The sequence below is a fragment of the Schistocerca gregaria genome, chromosome 1 (genome assembly GCF_023897955.1).
Source record: "Schistocerca gregaria isolate iqSchGreg1 chromosome 1, iqSchGreg1.2, whole genome shotgun sequence".
Lineage (NCBI taxonomy): Eukaryota > Metazoa > Arthropoda > Insecta > Orthoptera > Acrididae > Schistocerca > Schistocerca gregaria.
In genome coordinates, this window is record NC_064920.1 from 636,831,623 (window position 1) to 636,854,095 (window position 22,473).

Here is a 22,473-nt window from a genome sequence, read left to right on the forward strand (position 1 = left end):
CCATAAAAGAATTTCTACAAACAAAAATGATTATAATTGCTATTCTCTTTAACAGACAGAATGGTTGTCAGAGAACATTAGAGTTGTTCATATTTATTGTTGTTACCAGGTCTGGTAGTGTATATAAAGGGCACAAAGAGCAAAAGAGTATCAGACATTGAGTGATCTCTGTAAAGGACATGGAGATGGTGCATCTGAGAAGTGTTATCAGCACCTGATGGCTTTTTAAAGGAGCCCCATTGTATTTCTCCATTTGGCCAGCTTACTCCTGAACAGCTACTTTTAAATGTACTGCTGCACAATTGTGCATGTACGCACACCCGTATCCTTTCACTATAAGGAACACCATCCAATTACTCAATTCGTTTGCTTCGCAGGAAATGAAGGTACACACGACCAGTAAATTGACCAAGTATTTAACGTGATCCTATCAACTGAGTACAGCACTTGCCCAAACATTAATAGAAAATCTCAATTGATGTACCATCTCAGTGGTAGCATTTAGGATTTAATAAGTCCAAATTTTATGTGTTATGGATGTTCTTAATACCATCTTGTGTGAAGCATGCTTCCTCTGTAAATGACATGTACACAAGAAACTGTGGATCATTTCCACACAGTGTAAGGATCAATTGGATGAAGGCAATGTGGGCTGGAAAGTCAAAAGTCAGGTGTGACCAGGCCTTGCATGCTTTGTACTTAATGTGGGTGCAATTGTCCCTCATGTAAATATCAACCACATGGCAGATGGCAAAATGTGTTCTGCTAAAGCAGTACTTATGGAACTTGTGCTGGGCACTGTGTCTACGGTTCTTTATCTACCTGCATGTCGCATGTTCAGTTTATCTGCTGTCTGGCTGTCCCCTCTGAGGATATGCTTCATGACGTAATTGTGCTGCGTCCTGTACATTGCCACTGAAACACCCATACATGAAGTGGATGTCAGCCATATCTTCATTTGAAAAAGTGTGTAGAGCCATGGTAACCATTTCAAATGCTACATATGTGCAGTGCATTTCTTATTCATTTTGGAAATTGGTCCTTGGTACATAAATATTGTAACAGTGGCACGACTGCACTTGTGCTTAAAGTCATATCATAAAATCATTGGTTTCTGGGACTATTCTTATTAGGATTATTTGCTTGTTTTGTTGTCCTGTGCTCATATCATTCATTTGTACCTATAATAGTCAAGTACTTTATACTTGGAAAGAATGATTGTATAGATAATAAATGTAAGAAAAGTTACTCTTTCTGTGGAGTTAAGAACATAGTTTGTTTAGTGACTTTCCACAGAACTACAAAGTTTAAAAAGAAAATTGTTTTTTCTGCCATGCAGCTGATGCTTCCACTTCCCCCAATGATTTTCGAAACTATAATAGGGTGTTACCTATCTCACCTGCCTTATTTGATTTTAAGTCTTCCAAAACTCTTCTAAATTCTAATTCTAATATTGGATTCTTCCCTATTGACTCCGGATTCTTCTTCTATCACATCATATAAGTCCTCATTCTCACAGAGGCCTTCAGTGTACTCTTCCTACTGTAATATCTACGACTATATTTTATTCAGAACAAAATTCACGACAGCATTGTGTGTGGAATTTGAGCGAACCTTCTCGTGATATTAATAAAAAAGGACTTGATCGATACTAAAATAATAATAAATAAATATTGTCATTGACATACTTTAATTTTTTGTGAAAATCCTATCTCAGACAATACTCATGGAAAAAGATAATGGAAATCTTCATCTTTTGTTATCTGTGATTCTACTAGAATAATCCTTCTTCTTGTTCGAACTATTGTAGTGATCGGACATGTTCATATCTTGTAGCACTGAGGTCTGTATAAAACTGTATTATGTTGTCAATTCATATTTGAAAAATAGAGTTTCTGTGTCATTGAAATGAATTTTCTTTGTTTAAAGTTTTATCTTATTGTAATTCTCGTCCTATATAAATGTTTCCTGCTCAGCTACAAGGAAGCGCAGCCATGAGCGCTATTGATCTACAGCACGGTTTATTGGTAAATGCTGAATAATAAGCGATTAACATTGAGAAATATTTTCAAACGTTAATGTATATAGTGAAGGGACAAAAAATTAATATATATTATTTGTTAGAAGTAAAAGAGGGCCTGAAGCAGAATCGATAAATGATTGTCTTATGTTAGCTGTCTTCTTGGTGAAATATTGCAGCGGCAGTTTTAAATTGATTATATATACGAACATAATAGTTGTTGGTCATAATTCAATAATAACTGTATATTGGTGGCCCAGAACCCACTTTGAGGAAGTAAATTCGGCTTAGACTGTGAATAATCTTTAAATATAGTGCAAAATGCATCTTACGTTATATAGATTCTTATCTGCTGATGTATGAAGCCTAGTTATTTCGTAATAATTTTTATGAAATATTTTGATAGGAATAATACATCAGTGTCGTGTGCGTGTAGTATTGACTGTTCATTTTGCTTAAAGAAAAGTGCTGCCACTTCGAATAACAGTTGCGTTAAATTCGAAAAACGATCTGCAGCTTAGTGCCATTTACACTGCTTGACAGACGACATTGCTACACGTTCCCAGGTGGAGATTTCTTTAACAAAATAACGACTATTAGTCGGGAAAAGCAGTGTTCAAATAAAACCTATGTTACATTGATAATATGTAACTAGTTTTATGGTAATATTGCTGAAATGGTACACAACATGCAATCAAACCACAATACTAGCACGCCACACTACCTATCCGTTTCCACATCTGCTTTTAATAGTGGAATTCCCGTTGCACTCTTGATGTTACGACCCTTGCTTTTAATTTCACCGAAGCTTGATTTGAATTTTCTGTACGCTGCATTAGTCCTTCCGAGAATCATTTCTTTTTTTGATTTCTTCAGGTTTTTCGTATTTAAGTTGTTCATAATTTAATTCCTAGGTATTATTTGAAATTGCGGCCTTTAGATTTGACTGATTTATCATGAGACCGAAGTTTAACGGACTCCTTTTGGCACTCATGTGGATGCCCCACACTTTTCATTATCTAGGTTCAATTACCAATTTTGTCACCATACAGATACATTTTCTAAATCGTTTTGCCATTTGTTTGGCCTTCTGATGACATTACTAGGCAGTAAACGAGAGCGTCATCTGCAAAAAACTTAAGATTGCTTCTCAGATTATCTCCTAAATAGTTTACATGGGTAAGGAATTGCAGAGGCCTATAAACTACCTTGAGAAATGCCAGAAATCACTTCTGTTTTACTCGATGACTTTCCGTCAGTTACTACGAAATGTGACCTCTCTGACAGGAAATCACGAATCCAGTCACGCAACTGCGACGAAATTCCACAAGAATGCAATTTAACTATAATCCGCTTGTGAGGAACGGTGTCGAAAGCTTTCTGAAAATCTAGAAATACGGAATCAACTTAAAATCCTTTTTCGATAGTATTCAGCACTTCGTGTGAGTAAAGAGCGCCAGAGAGGCAGTTCTGCCGTTACTGTTGATAATGAAACCAAGGCTTAAGATGTTCATAGGACTTGTCAACCTGGAGAAAAACATTCAATAAAGTCACATGTTGCAAGATCTTCGCCGTTTTGAGAAAAATAGGGCTAAGCTGCGGGGAAAGACGGGTAAGATACAATACGTAAAAGAACCAAGAGGGAAGAACACGAGTGAAAGGTCAAGAACAAAGTGCAAAAATTAAACAGGGTGTAAGACAGGGATGCAGTCTTTCGACCCTGCTGTTCAATCAGTATGTGAAAGAAGTAATAACGGAAAAAAGGGAAGGTTCAAGAGCGGGATCAGAATTCCAGGTGAAAGGATATCAATATTAAGATTCGCTTTTGACATTAATATCCTCAGTGAAAGTGATGAAGAGTAACAGGATCTGTTGAATGCAACGAACAATCGAATGAGTACAGGATATGAAAAGAGAGTAAATCGACGAAAGACAAACTAATAAGGAGTATCAGAAATGAGAACAGCGAGACACTTAACAACAAAATTGGTGATCACGAAGCAGATGAAGATACGGAATGCCACTACCTAGGCAGAAAAATAACCCATGACGGATGGAGCAAGGAGGACATAAAAAGCAGTCAAGCAGTGGCGAAAAAGAAATTCCTGTTGAAGAGAAGCCCTTTAGTTTTAAACATAGGTCATAGTCTGAGGAAGAAATTTCTGAGAATGACCGTTTGAAACAGCATTGTATGACAGTGAGAAATGGACTATGGGAAAATCGGAGCAGAAGAGAATAGAAACATTTGAGATGTGCTACAGAAAAATGTTGAAAATTAGGTGGACCGAAAAAGTAAGGAATGAAGAGTTTGTCGCAGAATCGGCGATGGAAGGAATATGAGGAAAACACTGGGAAGAAGGAAATGGCATTATCAAACCAGTCAGAAGAATGTTGACTCAAAAAAAGTGACAGTCCATCATGGAGATTAGACTACTTTCCTTATTTGAGGCATTAGGGTACAAAAGGGATAACTACCGTACTCCCAATTATAGAAGTTATTTTTGTATCAGAAATGGGCTGTTCAAGCAATTTGTGATGCAATATCGCGAACCTCTTATCCACCCCTGTTCAGGTGTCTAGAATACTGACATTGGCCGCTCAATATTTATTTTCCTTTGTTGTTAACAATATGAGCTTATACCCAAGAATTAGCAGTTTTCACGCAGTTGGTACTAGGGAGAAATCCGTCTGCAATTGGATCGTACCTCCTTGACTCTTGTACTGTAGTCCGCTACATCCATTTCCAGTAAGCTGTCATCAGAATTAAAAAATCTTAGCAGTAATCCTCGCACGTTCCAGTCTAAACTGAAGAATTTCCTCATGGTCATTCCATCTGTTGTGTCGGATGGTCCTTGCAAATAATTAAGCTAGTTACTCTGTTACTCTTGGTTATGCTAATATACAGGATGATTATAATTAAACTTTCACTGTTTGAGAGGACTCCCTTGAATAACGAGTGAACGTAGGACAATTAAACTTTGTGGAAACATTTGTAAGGACATGCAGTGGAAAAGTAACGAATAAACAGTTAAATGAAATACGTTTTAATTTCCACCTGAGACAGCAACATCTGTTGATTGAGTACAATGTTCACGTTCCAGATTGCAAACGTTGCTCAATGTGACGACGACCATAAGCATCCACGACAGCTTGGAACGGCTCTAGAGATTGCAGGACAACGGTGGGCCATGGAATGTTCAGCTGTCATGACACAGCTCGTGCACTGCTTGAAGATTACGCATTGCGTCTAGCGTTGTCAGCAGTGGCAAAAGTAACTTCTTCAACAATCTGTTGCGCAATTGGCCGTCGGCCTCTCCCAGGACCAATTCCCAAACCACCAGTTATTTCAAACTTAGGAATCGTGTTCATCAACTTCGGTGCGGAAAGAGGACCTCTCTGTATTCCTTCAATGCGTCGATTCTAAGAGCAGGAGCACTATTGCTGTTGTTTTGATAAAATAGCTTTGCGAGAAAAAGTCTGCTCACCTTGTCGAGGTCCATGTTGACTGCCTGTAGCTGTAATGGGGACTGATGACTTTTTTTCAACCCGACGTCGCCGAACCAATGTCGGCGCCTCAGTCTTGTCATTGACACTACTAAGAAAGTAAATCTTGCAGAGCACACTACGAACGCCATTTCTATAACGCTGAGTAACCATGGGGCAGATCTTTTGCGTCTATGCTGGCTCAAATACTTAAAGTTTTATTATAACTACCCTGTATACTGGCAGCTTTTCGTCTGCATAGGATTCGTGTACATTTTATTTTATCTATTATTACTTTTCTGATGTCAATTTCATGTACTGCCTCGTTCCATGAACATGAAGAATTGCTCCTCAATTTCATCCTACAGCACTACAAGTGTGAAATAAAAAAATTAAAATAAAAGACTGCTACCGATGCCGAGGCCAGCCGACGGTCTCATGTTAGCCAACAAGCTTCGTCTACATGTAGCCAGTTCATCCTGTAACTACCGGTCTACGAGGTGCCGCTAGACCTGATGATTCTGAGGTTTGGACTGGAGTCACCCTGAGAAGACCAACTCCAGGGCGGTTTCAGCCGGTGTCTGGGCGTCTCCAAGGGGCCTGAGGTTAGGAGCCTGCGGGACAGCGCGCCACGCACCACGTCGAATGGCGGGGCAGCAGGCTCTCCAGCACACACGCGTCTGCTGCCAGTAGAACGGGCCCTGTGGCACGCGTCCCAGCTTGTGGCACTACACGTCTTCCGAGTTGCAGCGACCGTCTCCGGCGCGGAGCGAGTGATTATTTAGTAGCTGCGCATTTATGTACTTTCAAGCTCTCGATAACATATGACAACGTTAAAGACTTTATTGGATACCTTTTCATTGACGTACTGCAAAAGAAAAATTTGGAGAAGGAATTAAAATCCACGGAGAACGAATAAAATCTCTGAGGTTTGCCAACGACGCTGTAATTCTGTCAGAGACATCAAAGGACCTGGAAGAGCAGTTGAACGGAACGGACAGTGTCTTGAAATGAGGACATAAGATGAACATCAACAAGAGCAAAATGAGATTAACGGAATGCGGTCGAATTAAATCATCTGATGCTGAGGGAATTAAATTAGGAAATGAGATACTTAAAGTAGTAGATACGTTTTGTTATTTTGGAAGCAAAACAAGTGATGATGGTTGAAGTAGAGAGGATATTAAATGTAGACTGGCAATGGCAAGGAAAGCGTTTCTGAAGAAGAGAAATTCGTTAACACCGAATTTAAAATTAAGTGTCAGGAAGTCGTTTCTGAAAGTATTTGTATGGAGTATAGCCATGTGTGACAGTGAATCATGGACGATAAATAGCTTAGACAAGAAGATAATAGAAGCTTTCGAAATGTGGTGCTGCAGAAGAATGCTGAAGATTAGATGGGTAGATCACGTAACTAATGACGAAATACTGAACAGAATTGGGATGAACAGGAATTTGTGGCACAACTTGACTAGAAGAAGAGATCGGTTGGTAGGACACTTTGTGAGGCATCAAGGGTTCACCAGTTTAGTATTGGAGGGGAGCGTGAAGGGTAAAAATCGTAGAGGGAGACCAAGAGATGAATACACTAAGCAGATTAAGATGATGTAGGTTGCAGTAGGTACTGGGAGATGAAGAGGCTCGCACAGGGAGAGCAGCATGGAGAGCTGCATCAAACCAGTCTCAGGACTGAAGACCACAACAATGACTTGTTTCCCGCCTGGCCCCGGACGTGACCGAAAGTTCGCGATGCATGTCGGGCAAGGTAGTTAATGTGACGTCACAAGTTCGTGATGCATGCCTACATTTCCCGTGGGGCCCACAGACGCGAGACTGACGTCAGTCTTTCAACAATCGTCGCCCTTTAGAAACACGGGTCCGGAAATAAACGAGGCCCATGGAAAATACGGGTCCAGTAATGAACTTCAGACGTCACTCTAGTTACCTTAACCGACATAAATCACGAACGCCCCGCTACGTCCGGGACCAGGCTGGAAATCAGTACGTCAGTGAAAATAAATTTTCTTATCGTTGTCAAGTGTTATCGAGAGCCTGCATGATTTAAACGCGCTGCTAAGAAATGTTACACTGGTCTAAAATATTCATTCGCTCCGTGCTGGAGATGATCAGAGCAATCTGTAAGACCTGTAGTGTTCAGTAAGATCTGTAGTGCGTCGTACTGAATAAAGAATGTACTGTGACGCACGCCACAGGGTCTGTGTAGCACGACGCTGCTACTTTGCTGAGGCAGCTGACCTACCTGGTGACTTCGCGCTGTCGCCGCCAAACATGCCGCCCTGTGATGTGTTGAGGTAGCACTGCTGCCTGGGGGTCAACACACGCCATTGAGTCGCCGCCACCAATAGTTATACGTGCGTCTTACTGAATATAGAATGTACACTCTAAGACAAAAAAAAGACGCACCACGAACGAATTATCCGAATGGGACAGAATCGGTAGATGTGATGTACATGTATAGACAAACAAATTAGCACAGTGTCCTAAAAACTGGATGATTTATTCGAGAGAGTGAGCTTCAAAATCTTAGTAAGTCAAAGATGCATTGGTCCACCTTTGGCCCTTATAGGAGCAGTTATTCCGCTTTGCATATATTGACAGAGTTCTTAGATGTCCTTCGCAGGGATATCGTGCAAAGTTCTGTCCAATTGGCGCATTAGATCGTCAAAATCCCGACCTGTTTGGGGAGAGATCCGGCTACCTTGCGAGTCAAGGTAGGGTTTGGCAAGCACAAAGACAAGCTGTAGAAAATCTCTCCGTATGCTGATGGACATTATCGTGCTGAAATGTAAGCCAAAGATAGCTTGCCCCGAAGGACAACAAAACGGAGCTTAGAATATCGGTGACATACCGTTGGGCGGATGAGAACCAAAGGGGTGCTGCTATGAAATGAAATTTTACTCCACACCATTATTCGTGGTTGGTGGGTCGTGTGGCGGCCGGCAGTCAGATTGGTATACCACAGCTGTCGGGGGCGTCTGCAGATACGCCTTCACTAGTCATCGGGGCTCAACTCGAAGTAGGACTAACCTCTGAAAGCAGTTCTACTCAAGTCTGTGAGATTCAGACCGAATATGGCCGACACTATTGCAGACGTGCTTGATGGTGTACACAGGTTAATGGTACTCGGCGCAAGAGGGCCCATGAGCTCAGCCCACTTTCTGTTACCCGTTTGTTAATGGTCTTTGTGGTCACTGAAGCACCACCTGCACGTCAAATAGTAATGAATCAGCTGCCCTGAGTGTCTCTCTGACGATTGCTCGATCCTTTCGTTCTGTCATCTCTCTAGATGGACCACTTCCTTCCTGATGCAATGTTTCACTATGGTTCATCCATTACTGCCAAATATTCGAAAAGGGGTATCGTTCCTATTCGAATGTGAAACGATTTGCTGATTAAATTGTATTTTCCGTCTAGACCTGTGTGACCAGTTTGCATAGCTCCTTGATGGTGCATCGGTTCTTTTCTATGTCCTGGAGTGTTTTTGCCAATTGAGCTCTTATGATTCCACGTCTGCCGTGTTGCTGATGTTACGTAACGAATCATCCTGCACATGTCATTCTGTCTATCCCGGCAATTAGTCGCTGTCTGCACCCCTGACAAATTTGCGTACTACAGCTGACTTGGTGTAAGATGATCCCTGACAGTTGCAGTGTGCTGGCAGCGACAGTTTCGCAGGCCTGCCTCAACCAGTAACGTAAGGCGATTCTGTAAACGTTTCTAAGGCAACTCCTCAGTGTTGTCACAGTGCTGTAGACGGTTACTGTTTTGCACGGAGCTGTCAATGTTTCGCTGTTGAAAGCTGGCAACAGCGCTGGGAGCAGTCAGGGATCGTCTATACCATCTCGACTACGAGGTGCAAAAATAAAATAATGAGACTGATTTTCTTTGCAAGATGTGGCAACCCTGCAGGCTTGTGTAGGCACAATGTCTTTGACCTTGGTCTATAAGCTGCTTCTAGTCCAAGCAGCACCCGCGCGACCGCTGCGGTCGCAGGTTCGAAATCTGCTTCGGGCATGGATGTGTGTGCTGTCCTTAGGTTAGTCAGGTTTAAGTAGTTCTAAGTTCTAGGGGACTGATGACCTCAGATGTTAAGTCCCATAGTGCTCAGAGCCAAGCAGCACATCGATGCAACTGCTCAGTCGTGAGCTGTGCTGCAATAAACTAACATATGTTTGTGTCTCTCGTCATGGAAATGGAGTCGCATAATGTTGCACAACGGTATACCATTTCTTTTTGCGTTAAATTGGGTGAAAACGGAACGAAAACTTACGGAGAGGTTCAGAAGGCTTTTCGAGGGGAGGTTATGTCAAGAGCTCAAGTTTTTCCTTGGCATAAAATGTTTAGTGAAGGCAGAATGAATGTTGAAGATGAAGACCACAGTGGACGACCATCAACCTCATGGACGGATGTCAACTTGGCCAGGGTGCATGAACTCGTACGATCTGATCGAAGATTACCCGTGAAAATGATTGCAGAAGAACTGAACATCAATCGAGAAACGGTTCGTCTAATAATAATAAGCGAAGATCTTGGTACGAGAAAGATTGTGCGAAAATGGTCCCCAAAAATCTCACACCACAACAGCGAGAAACACGGAAAAATGTGGCTGCCGATCTGTTAGAGCGAACGGAAATCAATCCAGAATTGTTGAGCCATGTTATCACTGGTGATGAAAGTTGGTTTTTTCAGTACGATCCAGAGACAAAACGCCAAAGTTCGCAATGGTGCTCAGAGAGATCACTCAGACCAAAAAAAGCTCGCATGTCAAAGTCAAAAGTGAAATGCATGCTTGTGTGCTTCTTTGATTCCAAGGGGATTGTTCATAAAGAGTGGGTGCCTCCTGGACAAACATTTAACCAATATTACTACAAAGAAATTTTAGAAAGACTTCGTAAAAGAGTTCTTCGTGTCCGTGCCAACATTGCTGATAATTGGATTCTGCACCACGAAAATGTGCCATCCCATACTTTTATCAGTACAGGAATTTTTAACCTCAAAACAAATTTCAGTACTACCACAGCCACCTTATTCACCAGATATCCCTCCGTGCGACTTTTTTCTATTTCCAAGAGTCAAAACGGCGCTCAAGGGACACCATTTTCAAACAACACAAGATGTCGAAAAAGCTGTGACGAGAGTCTTGGACGATATTACAGAAGATGAGTTCCAGAAATGTTACCATTAATGGCAGAAGCGCTGGAAAAAGTGTGTGCAATCAGAAGGGAACTACTTTGAAGGACACAAACACTAAACATGACTAAAACATTAAGTAACATTTTTTTCACATCAGTCTCATTACTTTATTGTCGCACCTCGTATTTTACTAGTACCAGTGCTACTATCAGCAGCGACTGTAGTGTTATGCATCTGTGGATCACTTTTCCTAGTATATTGGACATATCATAAACACAAAAAAAGTAGGCGGTATAAAGAGGCGTTTACAGGGTACGTAATGACAGCTCTAGTTCGACGAAGGTGGGACAGGTAGTTCCATCAGCAACAAACAAAAAGAGTTGGAGGTGGGTTTGAATGGCTGAGGGTTGGCGCGTCTTGTAGAGGAAGAGAGGTGTGCAACTCACGTAGGGCGCCGCGTCGGCTGCAGCTTCTGGGGACTGCAGCGGAGGTGTCGCAGCAGCAGGTGGCTGGCGGCGCCGGGCCCGGGGGCGGCGCAGGCGGTGAAGGCGGCGGAGGCGGCAGCGGCGGCGGTGGCCGCGTGGGGGGCGGCGGCGGCGGCAGAGGCCAGCGTGCGCGCGCGGCGGCACGCCGCCCCCAGGGGGGACAGCCGCGGCACCGCCTGCTGGCACGCGCCTGCAACAGCCGAACCGAACCACTGCCTGCGGCAATCTGAAAACTGCTCCGAACACGTCCGAGTTTCTGGTGAAACGTAATCTGCGAAAAACGCCGCCGTTTGAATAGATATTTTCCCAGCCTATCGGGAGATAAGATGCATGCGTCTGCAACTTTCAGTTCCGACGACGGAAAGCATCATGTTTGGAACTACTCGAAGGCAGTCCCTGATTATGTGAGACCTTAACTTTTCCCGGCGAATTGAATGTTCAAATAATTTACGGGTTTGCTGCCAGGTGACGTCGTCGACCACCGGTGATATTTCGACAGGAGCTCACCCTGACATTCTCAAGGCATGCCTTTCACCCGGCAGCAAACCCGTAAATTATTTGAGCAAGTCCCTGATTAATTAGGAGACTGAGGAAACTGGATAGAGGCAATAGCTCGAATTAAAAAAAGCAGGTTAAACATTAACAAAGAGATATCTGTACTATTTAACGGGTAAAACGATCATCCTGTTCCAGTTGCACGTTGCCCGTCTAACGGCTTCCAGGGCCAACAAAAAATTAATTTCAGCATTTCATATAGTTACTGACCGAATTTAAAAATTTAAAAAGCTATCATAATCTACTTATTGAGATGTATACTTTTACGTTAAAGGTTTAATACAGTAAGACAAGTAATAAAGCTAGAAACTGTGTATACCTCTTGAGGCAGAGTAACTCACGATGCGCACATTAGCCAGAGTATATTCATCCAGCCTTTCAGAATGAGAGCACTTAGCGACTACTAACAAACTTTACCAAATTTTTCTCTATGACTGCCCTTACAAAGTTTTACAAACAGGGAACTGCACATTTCAGTGTTCACGTAGTAAAAATTTAGTATCAGGAATGACGTTTTAATTTATTATTTTTTTACTGTTAGCTTTGTTCGCGACACAGTTTGCGTACAGTATCCATGTATACCACTGAATATACCTGCAAAATTACGCCATTTTAGTTCAGTAGATATCACGCCAAAAACAATGAGATGCGTAAAAAACTAACATTTCATAAAACGGAGCGCAAATTATCCATGCTATACTGGTTTATGTAAAAAATCGAGGGTACTGGGGTTACTGGCATTTTACCAGTAGCGAGTCGCAGGTATGAGCCGAGACCAGCCTTCAAAGCGTTTTAGGCTTATTAAGAGACAATGTGAAGTAATTTGGGTGAAGGTCACGGTTAAAGCAGTCTCAGGCATGGTAACTGCAAGTCTCTATAGGCCCCCTGGCTCAGCAGCTGTTGTGGCAGAACACCTGAAGGAAAATTTGGAAAGTATTTCGAGTGCATTTCCCAACCATGTTATAGTTTTGGGTGGAGATTTTAATTTACCAGATATAGACTGGGAGATTCAAACGTTTATAACGGGTGGCAGGGACAAAGAAGCCAGTGAAATTTTTTAAGTGCTTTATCTGAAAACTACCTTGAGCAGTTAAACAGAGAACCGACTCGTGGCTATAACATATTAGACCTTCTGGTGACAAACAGACCCGAACTATTTCAAACAGTTAACGCAGAACAGGGAATCAGCGATCATAAAGCGGTTACAGCATCGGTGTTTTCAGCCGTAAATATAAATATTAAAAAAGGTAGGAAGATTTTTCTGTTTTGCAAAAGTGACGAAAAGCAGATTACAGAGTACCTGACGGCTCAACACAAAAGTTTTATTTCAAGTACAGATAGTGTTGAGGATCAGTGGACAAAGTTCAAAACCATCGTACAATATGCATTAGATGAGTATGTGCCAAGCCAGATCGTAAGAGATGGAAAAGTGCCACCGTGGTACAACAACCGAGTTAGAAAGCTGCTACGTAAACGAATGGAACTTCACAGCAAACATAAACATAGCCAAAGCCTTGCGGACAAACAAAAATTACACGAAGCGAAATGTAGTGTGAGGAGGGCTACGCGAGAGGCGTTCAAGATCTCGAAAGTAAAGTTCTATGTACTGACTTGGCAGAAAATCCTAAGAAATTTTGGTCTTATGTCAAAGTGGTAGGTGGATCAAAACAAAATGTCCAGACACGCTGTGACCGAAATGGTAGTGAAACAGAGGATGACAGACTAAAGGCCGAAATATTAAATGTCGTTTTGCAAAGATATTTCACAGAGGAAGACTGCACTGTAGTTCCTTCTCTAGATTGACGCACAGATGACAAAATTATAGATATCGAAATAGACGACAGAGGGATAGAAAAACAATTGAAATTGCTCAAAAGAGGAAAGGTCGCTGGACCTGATGGGATGCCAGTTCGATTTTACACAGACTACGTGAAGGAACTTGCCACCCTTCTTGCAGCGGTGTACCGTAGGTCTCTAGAAGAGCGTAGCGTTCCAAAGGATTGGAAAAGGGCACAGGTCATCCCCCGTTTTCAAGAAGGGACGTCGAACAGATGTGCAGAACTATAGACCTATATCTCTAACGTCGATCAGTTGTAGAATTTTTGAACACGTATTATGTTCGAGTATAATGACTTTTCTGGAGACTAAAAATCTACTCTGTAGGAATCAGCATGGGTCTCGAAAAAGACGATAGTGTGAAACCTAGCTCACCCTACTCGTCCACGAGGTTCAGAGGGCCATAGACACGGATTCCCAGGTAGATACTGTGTTCTTTGACTTTCGCAAGGCGTTTGATACAGTTCAGATGGTTAAAATGGCTCTGAGCACTATGGGACTTAAGACCTGAGGTCAGCAGTAACCTATAAGGTAGAACTACTTAAACCTCACTAACCTAAGGGCATCACACACATCCATGCCCGACACAGGATTCGAACCTGCGGCCGTAGTAATCGTGCGGTTCCGGACCGAAGCGCCTAGAACCGCTTTGCCACCGCGGACGGCTGATAGAGTTCACCACAGTCGTTTAATGAACAAAGTAAGAGCATATGGACTATCAGACCAATTGTGTGATTGGATTGAAGAGGTCCTAGATACCAGAACGCAGCATGTCATTCTCAATGGAGTCAAGTCTTCCGAAGTAAGAGTGATTTCAGGAGTGCCGCAGGGGAGTGTCGTAGGACCGTTGCTATTCACAATATATATAAATGACCTTGTGGATAACATCGGTAGTTCACTGAAGCTTTTTGCTGATTGTGATGTGGTACATCGAGAGGTTGTAACAATGGAAAATTGTACTGAAATGCAGGAGGATCTGCAACGAATTGACGCATGGTGCAGGAAATGACAATTGAATCTTATTGTAGACAAGTGTAATGCGCTGTGAATACATAGAAAGAAAGATCCTTTATCATTTAGCTACAATATAGCAGGTCAGTGACTGGAAGCAGTTAATTCCATAAATTATCTGGGTGTAGGCATTAGGAGTGATTTAAAATGGAATGACCATATAAAATTAATCGTCGGTAAAGCAGATGCCAGACTGAGATTTATTGGAAGAATCCTAAGGAAATGCAGTCCGAAAACAAAAGAAGTAGGTTACAGTACACTTGTTTGCCCACTGTTTGAATACTGCTCACCGGTGTGGGATCCGTACCAGATAGGGTTGATAGAAAATATATAGAAGATCCAATGGAGAGCAGCGCGCTTCGTTACAGGATCATTTAGTAATCACGAAAGCGTTACGGAGATGATAGATAAACTCCAGTGGAAGACTCTACAAGAGAGACACACAATAGCTCACTACAGGCTTTTGTTGAAGTTTCGAAAACATACCTTCACCGAGGAGTCAGGCAGAATGTTGCTACCTCTTACGTATATCTCGCGAAAAGACCAGTGAGATTAGCGCCCACACAGAGGCATACCGACAATCTTTTTTTTCCACGAACGATTACGAGACTGGAATAGAAGGGAGAACCGATAGAGGTACTCAAAGTACCCTCCGCCAAACACCGTCAGATGGCTTGCGGAGTGTAGATGTAGATGTAGATGGGTATATTGATAGAGACAGCAGCCAAAGTTATGGTCTGGGGAATGTCTTCGTGGCATTCCCTGCGTGATCTCGTCATTCTGGAAGGCACAATAAATCAACAGACGTATGCATCTATCCTTGGGGACCATGACCACTACTACGTGCATTATGTTTTCCCTCGGCAGGATGGCATCTATCAGCAGGACAATGCACACAGCTCGCAGAGAACCAGCGTGTTTTGAAGAGCACCGTGATGAGTTTATCGTACTCCCCTGGCCATCAAACGACCCCGGATTTAAACCCATTCGAGAACCTCTGTGACCACCTCGATCGGGGTGCCCGCGTCTTGGCTCCGCAACCCAGAAACCCAGTGCAACGGGCCACAGCGCTGGAGTCAGCATGGCTGCTCATCCCTGTCGGTAGCGCTCATCTCTGTCGGTACCTCCTAGAACCTCACTCACTCTCTTCCTGCGCGACCCACAGCGATACAGGCAGCAAAAAGGTGGATATTCCGGCTTGTGACAGGTTGTTACATTAATGTGACTGAACAGTGTAGTTATACTATTTTTGAAATTCGAAACGTTGTGAACTGAAATTTGCTACCACTTGTTCCTAAAAGTTACAGCACTTATATTTCTTCAGCTATAAACTTGCTAAAAGTGACACCAATGTTTAAATGAGCTAGGTAGTGAAAGGGAGCAAACTGCCTTGCCGCAGTGGTAAAACCGGTTCCCGTCAGATCACCGAAGTGAAGAGCTGTCGGGCTGGGCTAGCAATTGGATGGGCGACCATCCGGTCTGCGAGTGCTGTTGGCCAGCATGGTCCACTCAGCCCTTTGAGGCAAACTGAGGAGATACTTGATTGAGAGGTAGCGGCTCCGGTCTCGGAAACTAACATACGGAGGGGAGAGCGGTGTGCTGACCACGTGCCCCTCCATATCCGCATCCGGTGACGCCTGTGGGCTGAGGACGACACGGCGGCCAGTCGGTACCTTTGGGCCTTCATGGCCTGAGCGGGAGGAGTTCGGTTTAGTCTAGTTTAGTTAGCTAGTGAAAGAACGTTTGACGTGGAGATCGCAACACAGCATGCCAAGACAATGTGCAAGTACAGCCCATCACAGACTTACAGCGTTTCAGAAACGTCGAATCATTGGTATGAGGGACGTGGGAGCATCATGCCGAGAGATGGCACAGACAGTCGGCTATAGTGGAGTGACTTGGTGGCGAGATGGAACCAAGACGACAGTGTCGTGACAATAGTAGACACCGGTTATTGCAGGACGAGGCAACGAGAATCTCGTAGGATTATTCAACTAGCTATGGTTAATAGAGGGATGATAACAGTTGGATTCCGGCCAGAGGTTAAGGACGAGTGATACGGCAAACTGTCGAGAACAGGGGATTGGAAATGCGGTCGAGATCTCGAGTTGCCGTGTGTCGTTTACTACTAACACCATACCATAGACAACAGATATTTGCATGGTGTAAAGCTGCAGTTAACTATGACACCGATATGAGTGACAGACATTCTGTGGATGTGACCAAAGGACTGATTTGGCGATTATTGTAGGGCGGCTGAAATCCCAACATCATGTGGCAAGAATGATAAACTTTGTTGTCATACCTTTCATGGCATTTTCCAGTGGAATAATGTACAAACCCACACTGCAGTTTACACTACATACAACTCGAGAAACACAAGAATCCTTGACTGGCCGGCATGAGCGCCTGATTTGTCACCCATAGAACATCTCTGGGATGCGATGAGAAGACGTACTTTCACACCTGTCTGCAACTAGCAATCTACATGATATGCAGTATGTACATGAAATGGAGTATGCAGACTTTTTTCTTTGTAAAAATAATTATTTTTTTCTTTTTAAGTAGATATTTCTTTCTCCTTAAACAACATGATGCTTAGTTATACTACTACATCTAATATTATGTTAAAATATTATGCGCTATATTCATTCTAATTCAAATGCAACATTTGGTCTGTTCTAGTATCTATATAATACACTAAAAGAAAATAGCAAATCAATAAATAAATGAATCTACATGAACTGGCACAACATATGTTTCAGGCATGGAAAAAACTTCCTCGAGAAAACATCAAAGTTTGGTAGATATCGGAGCGGTTCTTCCATGTCCGTCACCAATGTTTCCTCGTATTTTTTACAAAAACGGAGTCATTTATGGATTTTTCAAGCAGATAACAATTTTATCGCAAATTTGAAACATATAATAACTTTTCTTTAGCTCAGCGAAATTTCAAAAAATGGCTCTGAGCACTATGGGACTTAACTTGTGAGGTAATCAGTCACCTAGAACTTAGAACTACTTAAACGTAACCAACCTAAGGACATCACACACTTCCATGCCAGACGCAGGATTCGAACCTGAGACCGTAGCGGTCGCACAGTTCCGTCTGTAGCGCTCGTCCATTCCGGCCGGCGCGAAATTTCAGTTCTCAAGCTTTTAATTTATTATCTATGCCAGTCACAGTTTCAAGATAATGTTAAGGAAGATTACTGACTTCACCCTTTAAGGACCATCTTTACATCACTCTGGGTTGATCACAAAATAGCAAGTCACGTAAGATTCTCTGCGGTCAACCATTACAGGTCCAAAAGCAGAAATAGGCAATGTTCAACATAATTATGGTGACACTAAGACCGGAAAAAAATAGTGAATTTAAATCAAAATCATTTTCTGCGTTAGTCTCAGTAACACAAAAATTGTTGCTTTAATTCTCGATACCTTTAATATTTCGAAAGTCTATTTTCCCAAATAACTACACGATCGCTACAAAATGTTAGCGAGAAACTGATTGCTCTGCACTCCATCGCCCTGATGGTTCTCCGACTCAAGGACAGGGAAATATTAGCCGAGAAGTCTGGAACCAACATACTACCTTTTTTTTTATTTCAGCATAAATCAGAAATGCCATATTAAGAGATAATTCGAAACTGACGTGATTCTGAGTCTTTGACAGCTACATTCAGCGGATGTTGTTACCCAATGGTGTGGGGTTGGACAGGGTGGCCAAAGTCAAAGACCCGTTTAATTCCAGACAGTGCCGAGAAATGAGCCCAGTTTACCGAGAAATGAGTCAGGTTTCTCTGCAAGAGAGATGCGCTGACCAGTCTACTAAGGAGACGGACAAACCAACAGAGGGAGAGAGAGACACTTTATAATTCACAAACAGTATATCTAATTTCAGTCTTTTGACACTTTCCAAAAGACCAATCCACAAGTGAATTCACTTTTGAGCTTCCAATTTTATTTCGAGCTTAATTACATTTCAATTGCAATCCAACACTCGAAAAGAATTCCAAGAGGTAGGAGACCATATTCCTCTACATGTACATCTACATCGGTACTCAGCAAATCACACGTAAGTGCCTGGCCGAAGGTTCATCGAACCATCTTCATAATAGTGCTCTATTATTCCACTCTTGATCAGCGAGCGGAAAAAAGGAACAGCTATAATCTTTCCGTGCTAGCTCTGATTTCCCTCATTTTACTACGATGATCGTTGCTCCCTATATAGGTCGGGATCAACAAAATATTTTCGTGATTGGAGGAGAATGTTGCTGATTAAAATTTCGTGAAAAGATCTCGCCGTAACGAGAAACATCTTTGTTTTAATTACGTTTTCCCCAAATCTTGTATCATGTCCGTGATACTCTCTCCCCTAATCCTCGATAATACAAAATGTGCTGCCCTTCTTTGTACTTTCTACATGTAGTCTCTTAACTCTGTCTATTAAGAATACGGCACCGCGCGGCAATGTTCCAAAACATGACGGACAAGCGTAGCATAGCCAGTCTCTTTAGAGGATCTGTTGTATCTTCTAAGTGTTCTACCAGTAAAACGCAGTCTTTGGTTCACCTTCCTCACAACGTTTTCTATGTGTTTTTTCCAATTGAAGTTGTCTGTAATTGTAACACCTTGCAATTTAGTTGAATTTACGGCCTCTAGATTTGACTGATCTGCCATGTAAACGAAATTTAAAGGATTTCTTTTAGCACTCATATGGATGACCTCACGCTATTCATTATTTAGGGTCAATTGCCAATTGTCCCATCACACAGAGATCTTTTCTAAATCATTTTGCAATTTATTTCGATCTTCTGACGATTTTACTAAACGATAATCGACAGCATCATTTGCAAACAATCTACGACGGCTGCTAAGATTGCTTCCTATACATATAAATACATATAAAAGCAACAGCAAAGGGTGTATAAGACTACCGTGGGGGACGCCAGAAATCACTTCTGTTTTACTCGATGACTTTCTGTCAGTTACTACTAAATGTGGCCTCTCTGACAGGAAATCACGAATCCAGTCACATAACTGAGACTATATTTCATAAGCACGCAATTTCACAACAAGCCGCTTGTGTGGTACACTGTAAAAGCCTTCTTGAAATCTAGAAATACGGAATCCTGAAGTACAGAGGAACAAAAATACGAAATCAGATTACAGCAGCTGTCATTTTTAAGATAAGCTGAGAATTTGCTCAAAATGGTGGCAATCGTTAGAAACCCTTGAAGTTTCAAAATGGAGCGTTCTTCTTCCTCGTGGAGGTATACAGAGTAAGTGCGGACCTCTTTTCGACGGTTAGAGCTGAGGCAGAACGTGTTACCTCTGTCAGCAGAAGTAGCAGACAGTTCTCTACTTGGCAGCCGGTAGACCTTGGCCTCTGCTTGGCCTCTTCTTCCCATCCCGTACTTTACGGGATGGGAAGCTCATTGAAGAGCACTGACACAGAGACCACGAAAGCCCAGAGGAGCGCCACTACAGCTCCGTTCTGTGTAGATAGTCACCGTTCGTTTGTTCATCACTTTGAGGAAAACGTCGAAATGTCGCTCGGGTGGAGGTGTCACCTTTTTACTCGGCTCGTGCGGCTACGTCCTACTTTGGCCAAAAACCAGAAACACTGAGCCACGCGGTACGAAATCACCGCAGCCACCTCCTTTGCAACCTCATCCAGTATCTCAGTGGGTTCAGCAGTCTCTCTCTAGCATACCAGCATCCTTTAATGCACCGTCTCCCTAACACAGCGCCAGTGTTTGTTTTGATTAAGAAACTATGCGTCTGGTTACCATTTCAGGTACATACTCCACATCACGTAGATTGCTAGTTGGAGAAAGGTGTGAAAGTACGTCTTCTCATCGCATCACAGAGATGTTCTATGGGTGGCAAATCAAGCGCTCAAGCCGACCAGTCAGGGGTTCTTGTGTTTCTCTAGATGTATGAAATGTAAACTGCAGTGTGAGTTTTTACATTATCCCACTGGATGGCTCTGAGCACTATGGGACTCAACTGCTGAGGTCATAAGTCCCCTAGAACTTAGAACTACTTAAACCTAACTAACCTAAGGCCCACACACACATCCATGCCCGAGGCAGGATTCGAACCTGCGACCGTAGCGGTCGCGCGGTTCCAGACTGTAGCACCAGAACCGCTCGGCCACCAGCGGCCGGCTTATCCCACTGGAAAATGCCATGACAGGTAGGACAACAAAGTTTTTTCATTCTTGCCACATGCTGTTAAGGTTTCAGCCGCCCTTCAGTAATTACCAAATCAGCCCTTTGATCACATCCATACAATGTCTGTCACTCAGAGCGGTAACATAGTTAACTACAGCTTTACACCAAGCATATATCTGTTGTCTATGTTATGGTGTTATTAGAAAACAACACATGGCAACTCGAGATCTCGACCGTGTTTCCAGTCCTCTGTTCTCGACAGTTTGTCATGTCACTTGTCCTGTAGCCTCTGGCCGGAATTCGGCTGCTGTCACCCTTCTATTAACCAAAGCCAGTTGAACAATCCTAAGAGATTCTCGTTGCCTCGTCCTGTAATGACCGGTGCCTACGGTTGTCGCGACACTGTTCTCCTGGGTCCGTCTCGCCACCAAGTCACTGCACTACAGCCGACTGTCTGTGTCACCTCTCGGCATGATACTCCCACGTCCCTCATACCAATGGTTCGACATTTCTCAAACGCCGTAAGACTGAGATAGGTTGTACTTACACATGGTCTTGGCATGCTGTGTTGCGATCTCCACGGGAAACGTTCCTTTTCACTACTTAGCTCATTTAAACATTGGTGTAACTTTTAGCAAGTTTCTAACTGAAGAAATATAAGTGCTGTAACTTTTGGGAACAAGTTGTAGCAAATTTCAGTTCACAACGTTTCGAATTTCTAAAATAGTAGATTAAAACTGATGAAACTGCAAAAAGGTGCGAATTTACGGAGATGGGACCTGGATAAAATGACTAAACCAGAGGTTGTACAGAGTTTCAGAGAGAGCATAAGGGAACAATTGACAGGAATGGGGGTAAGAAATACAGTAGAAGAAGAATGGGTAGCTCTGAGGGATGAAGTAGTGAAAGCAGAAGAGGATCAAGTAGGTAAAAAGACGAAGGCTAGTAGAAATCCTTGGGTAACAGAAGAAATATTGAATTTAATTGATGAAAGGAAAAAGGCTATTTACAATTTGTACAGAGACCAGATGGCAGTTATAAGAGTCGAAGGCCACGAAAGGGAAGCAGTGATTGGGAAGGGAGTGAGACAGGGTTGTAGCCTGTTCCCGATGTTATTCAGTCTATATATTGAGCAAGCAGTAAAGGAAACAAAAGAAAAATTCGGAGTAGGTATTAAAGTCCATGGAGAAGAAATAAAAACGTTGAGACAGCAAAGGACTTGGATGAGCAGTTGAACGGAATGGACAGTGTCTTGAAAGGAGGATATAAGATGAACACCAACAAAAGCGTAACGAGGATAATGGAATGTAGTCGAATTAAGTCGGGTGATGCCGAGGGAATTAGATTAGGAAATGAGACACTTAAAGTAGTAAAGCAGTTTTGCTATTTGGGGAGCAAAATAACTGATGATGGTCGAAGTAGAGGAGATATAAAATGTAGACTGGCAATCGCAAGGAAAGCGTTTCTGAAGAAGAGAAATTTGTTAACATCGAGTATAGATTTAAGTGTCAGGAAGTCGTTTCTGAAAGTATTTGTATGGAGTGTAGCCATGTATGGAAGTGAAACATGGACGATAAATATTTTGGACAAGAAGAGAATAGAAGCTTTAGAAATGTAGTGCTACAGAAGAATGCTGAAGATTAGATGGGTAGATCACATAACTAATGAGGAGGTATTGAATAGAATTGGAGAGAAGAGGAGTTTGTGGCACAACTTGACAAGAAGAAGGGACCGGTTGGTAGGACAT

The 22,473-nt window shown here is 42.6% G+C and overlaps 1 protein-coding gene across 1 annotated transcript in view; it reads right to left on the reverse strand.

Moving 5' to 3' along the window:
* Positions 1 to 22,473, reverse strand: part of LOC126365808 (rhodopsin) — a 499,049-nt gene that overhangs the window by 6,792 nt on the left and 469,784 nt on the right. Inside the window, exon 5 of the mRNA XM_050008441.1 lies at positions 11,104 to 11,332. Within this exon, the coding sequence (XP_049864398.1) occupies positions 11,104 to 11,332 (229 nt within the window). The remainder of the gene's footprint in view (positions 1 to 11,103; positions 11,333 to 22,473) is intronic.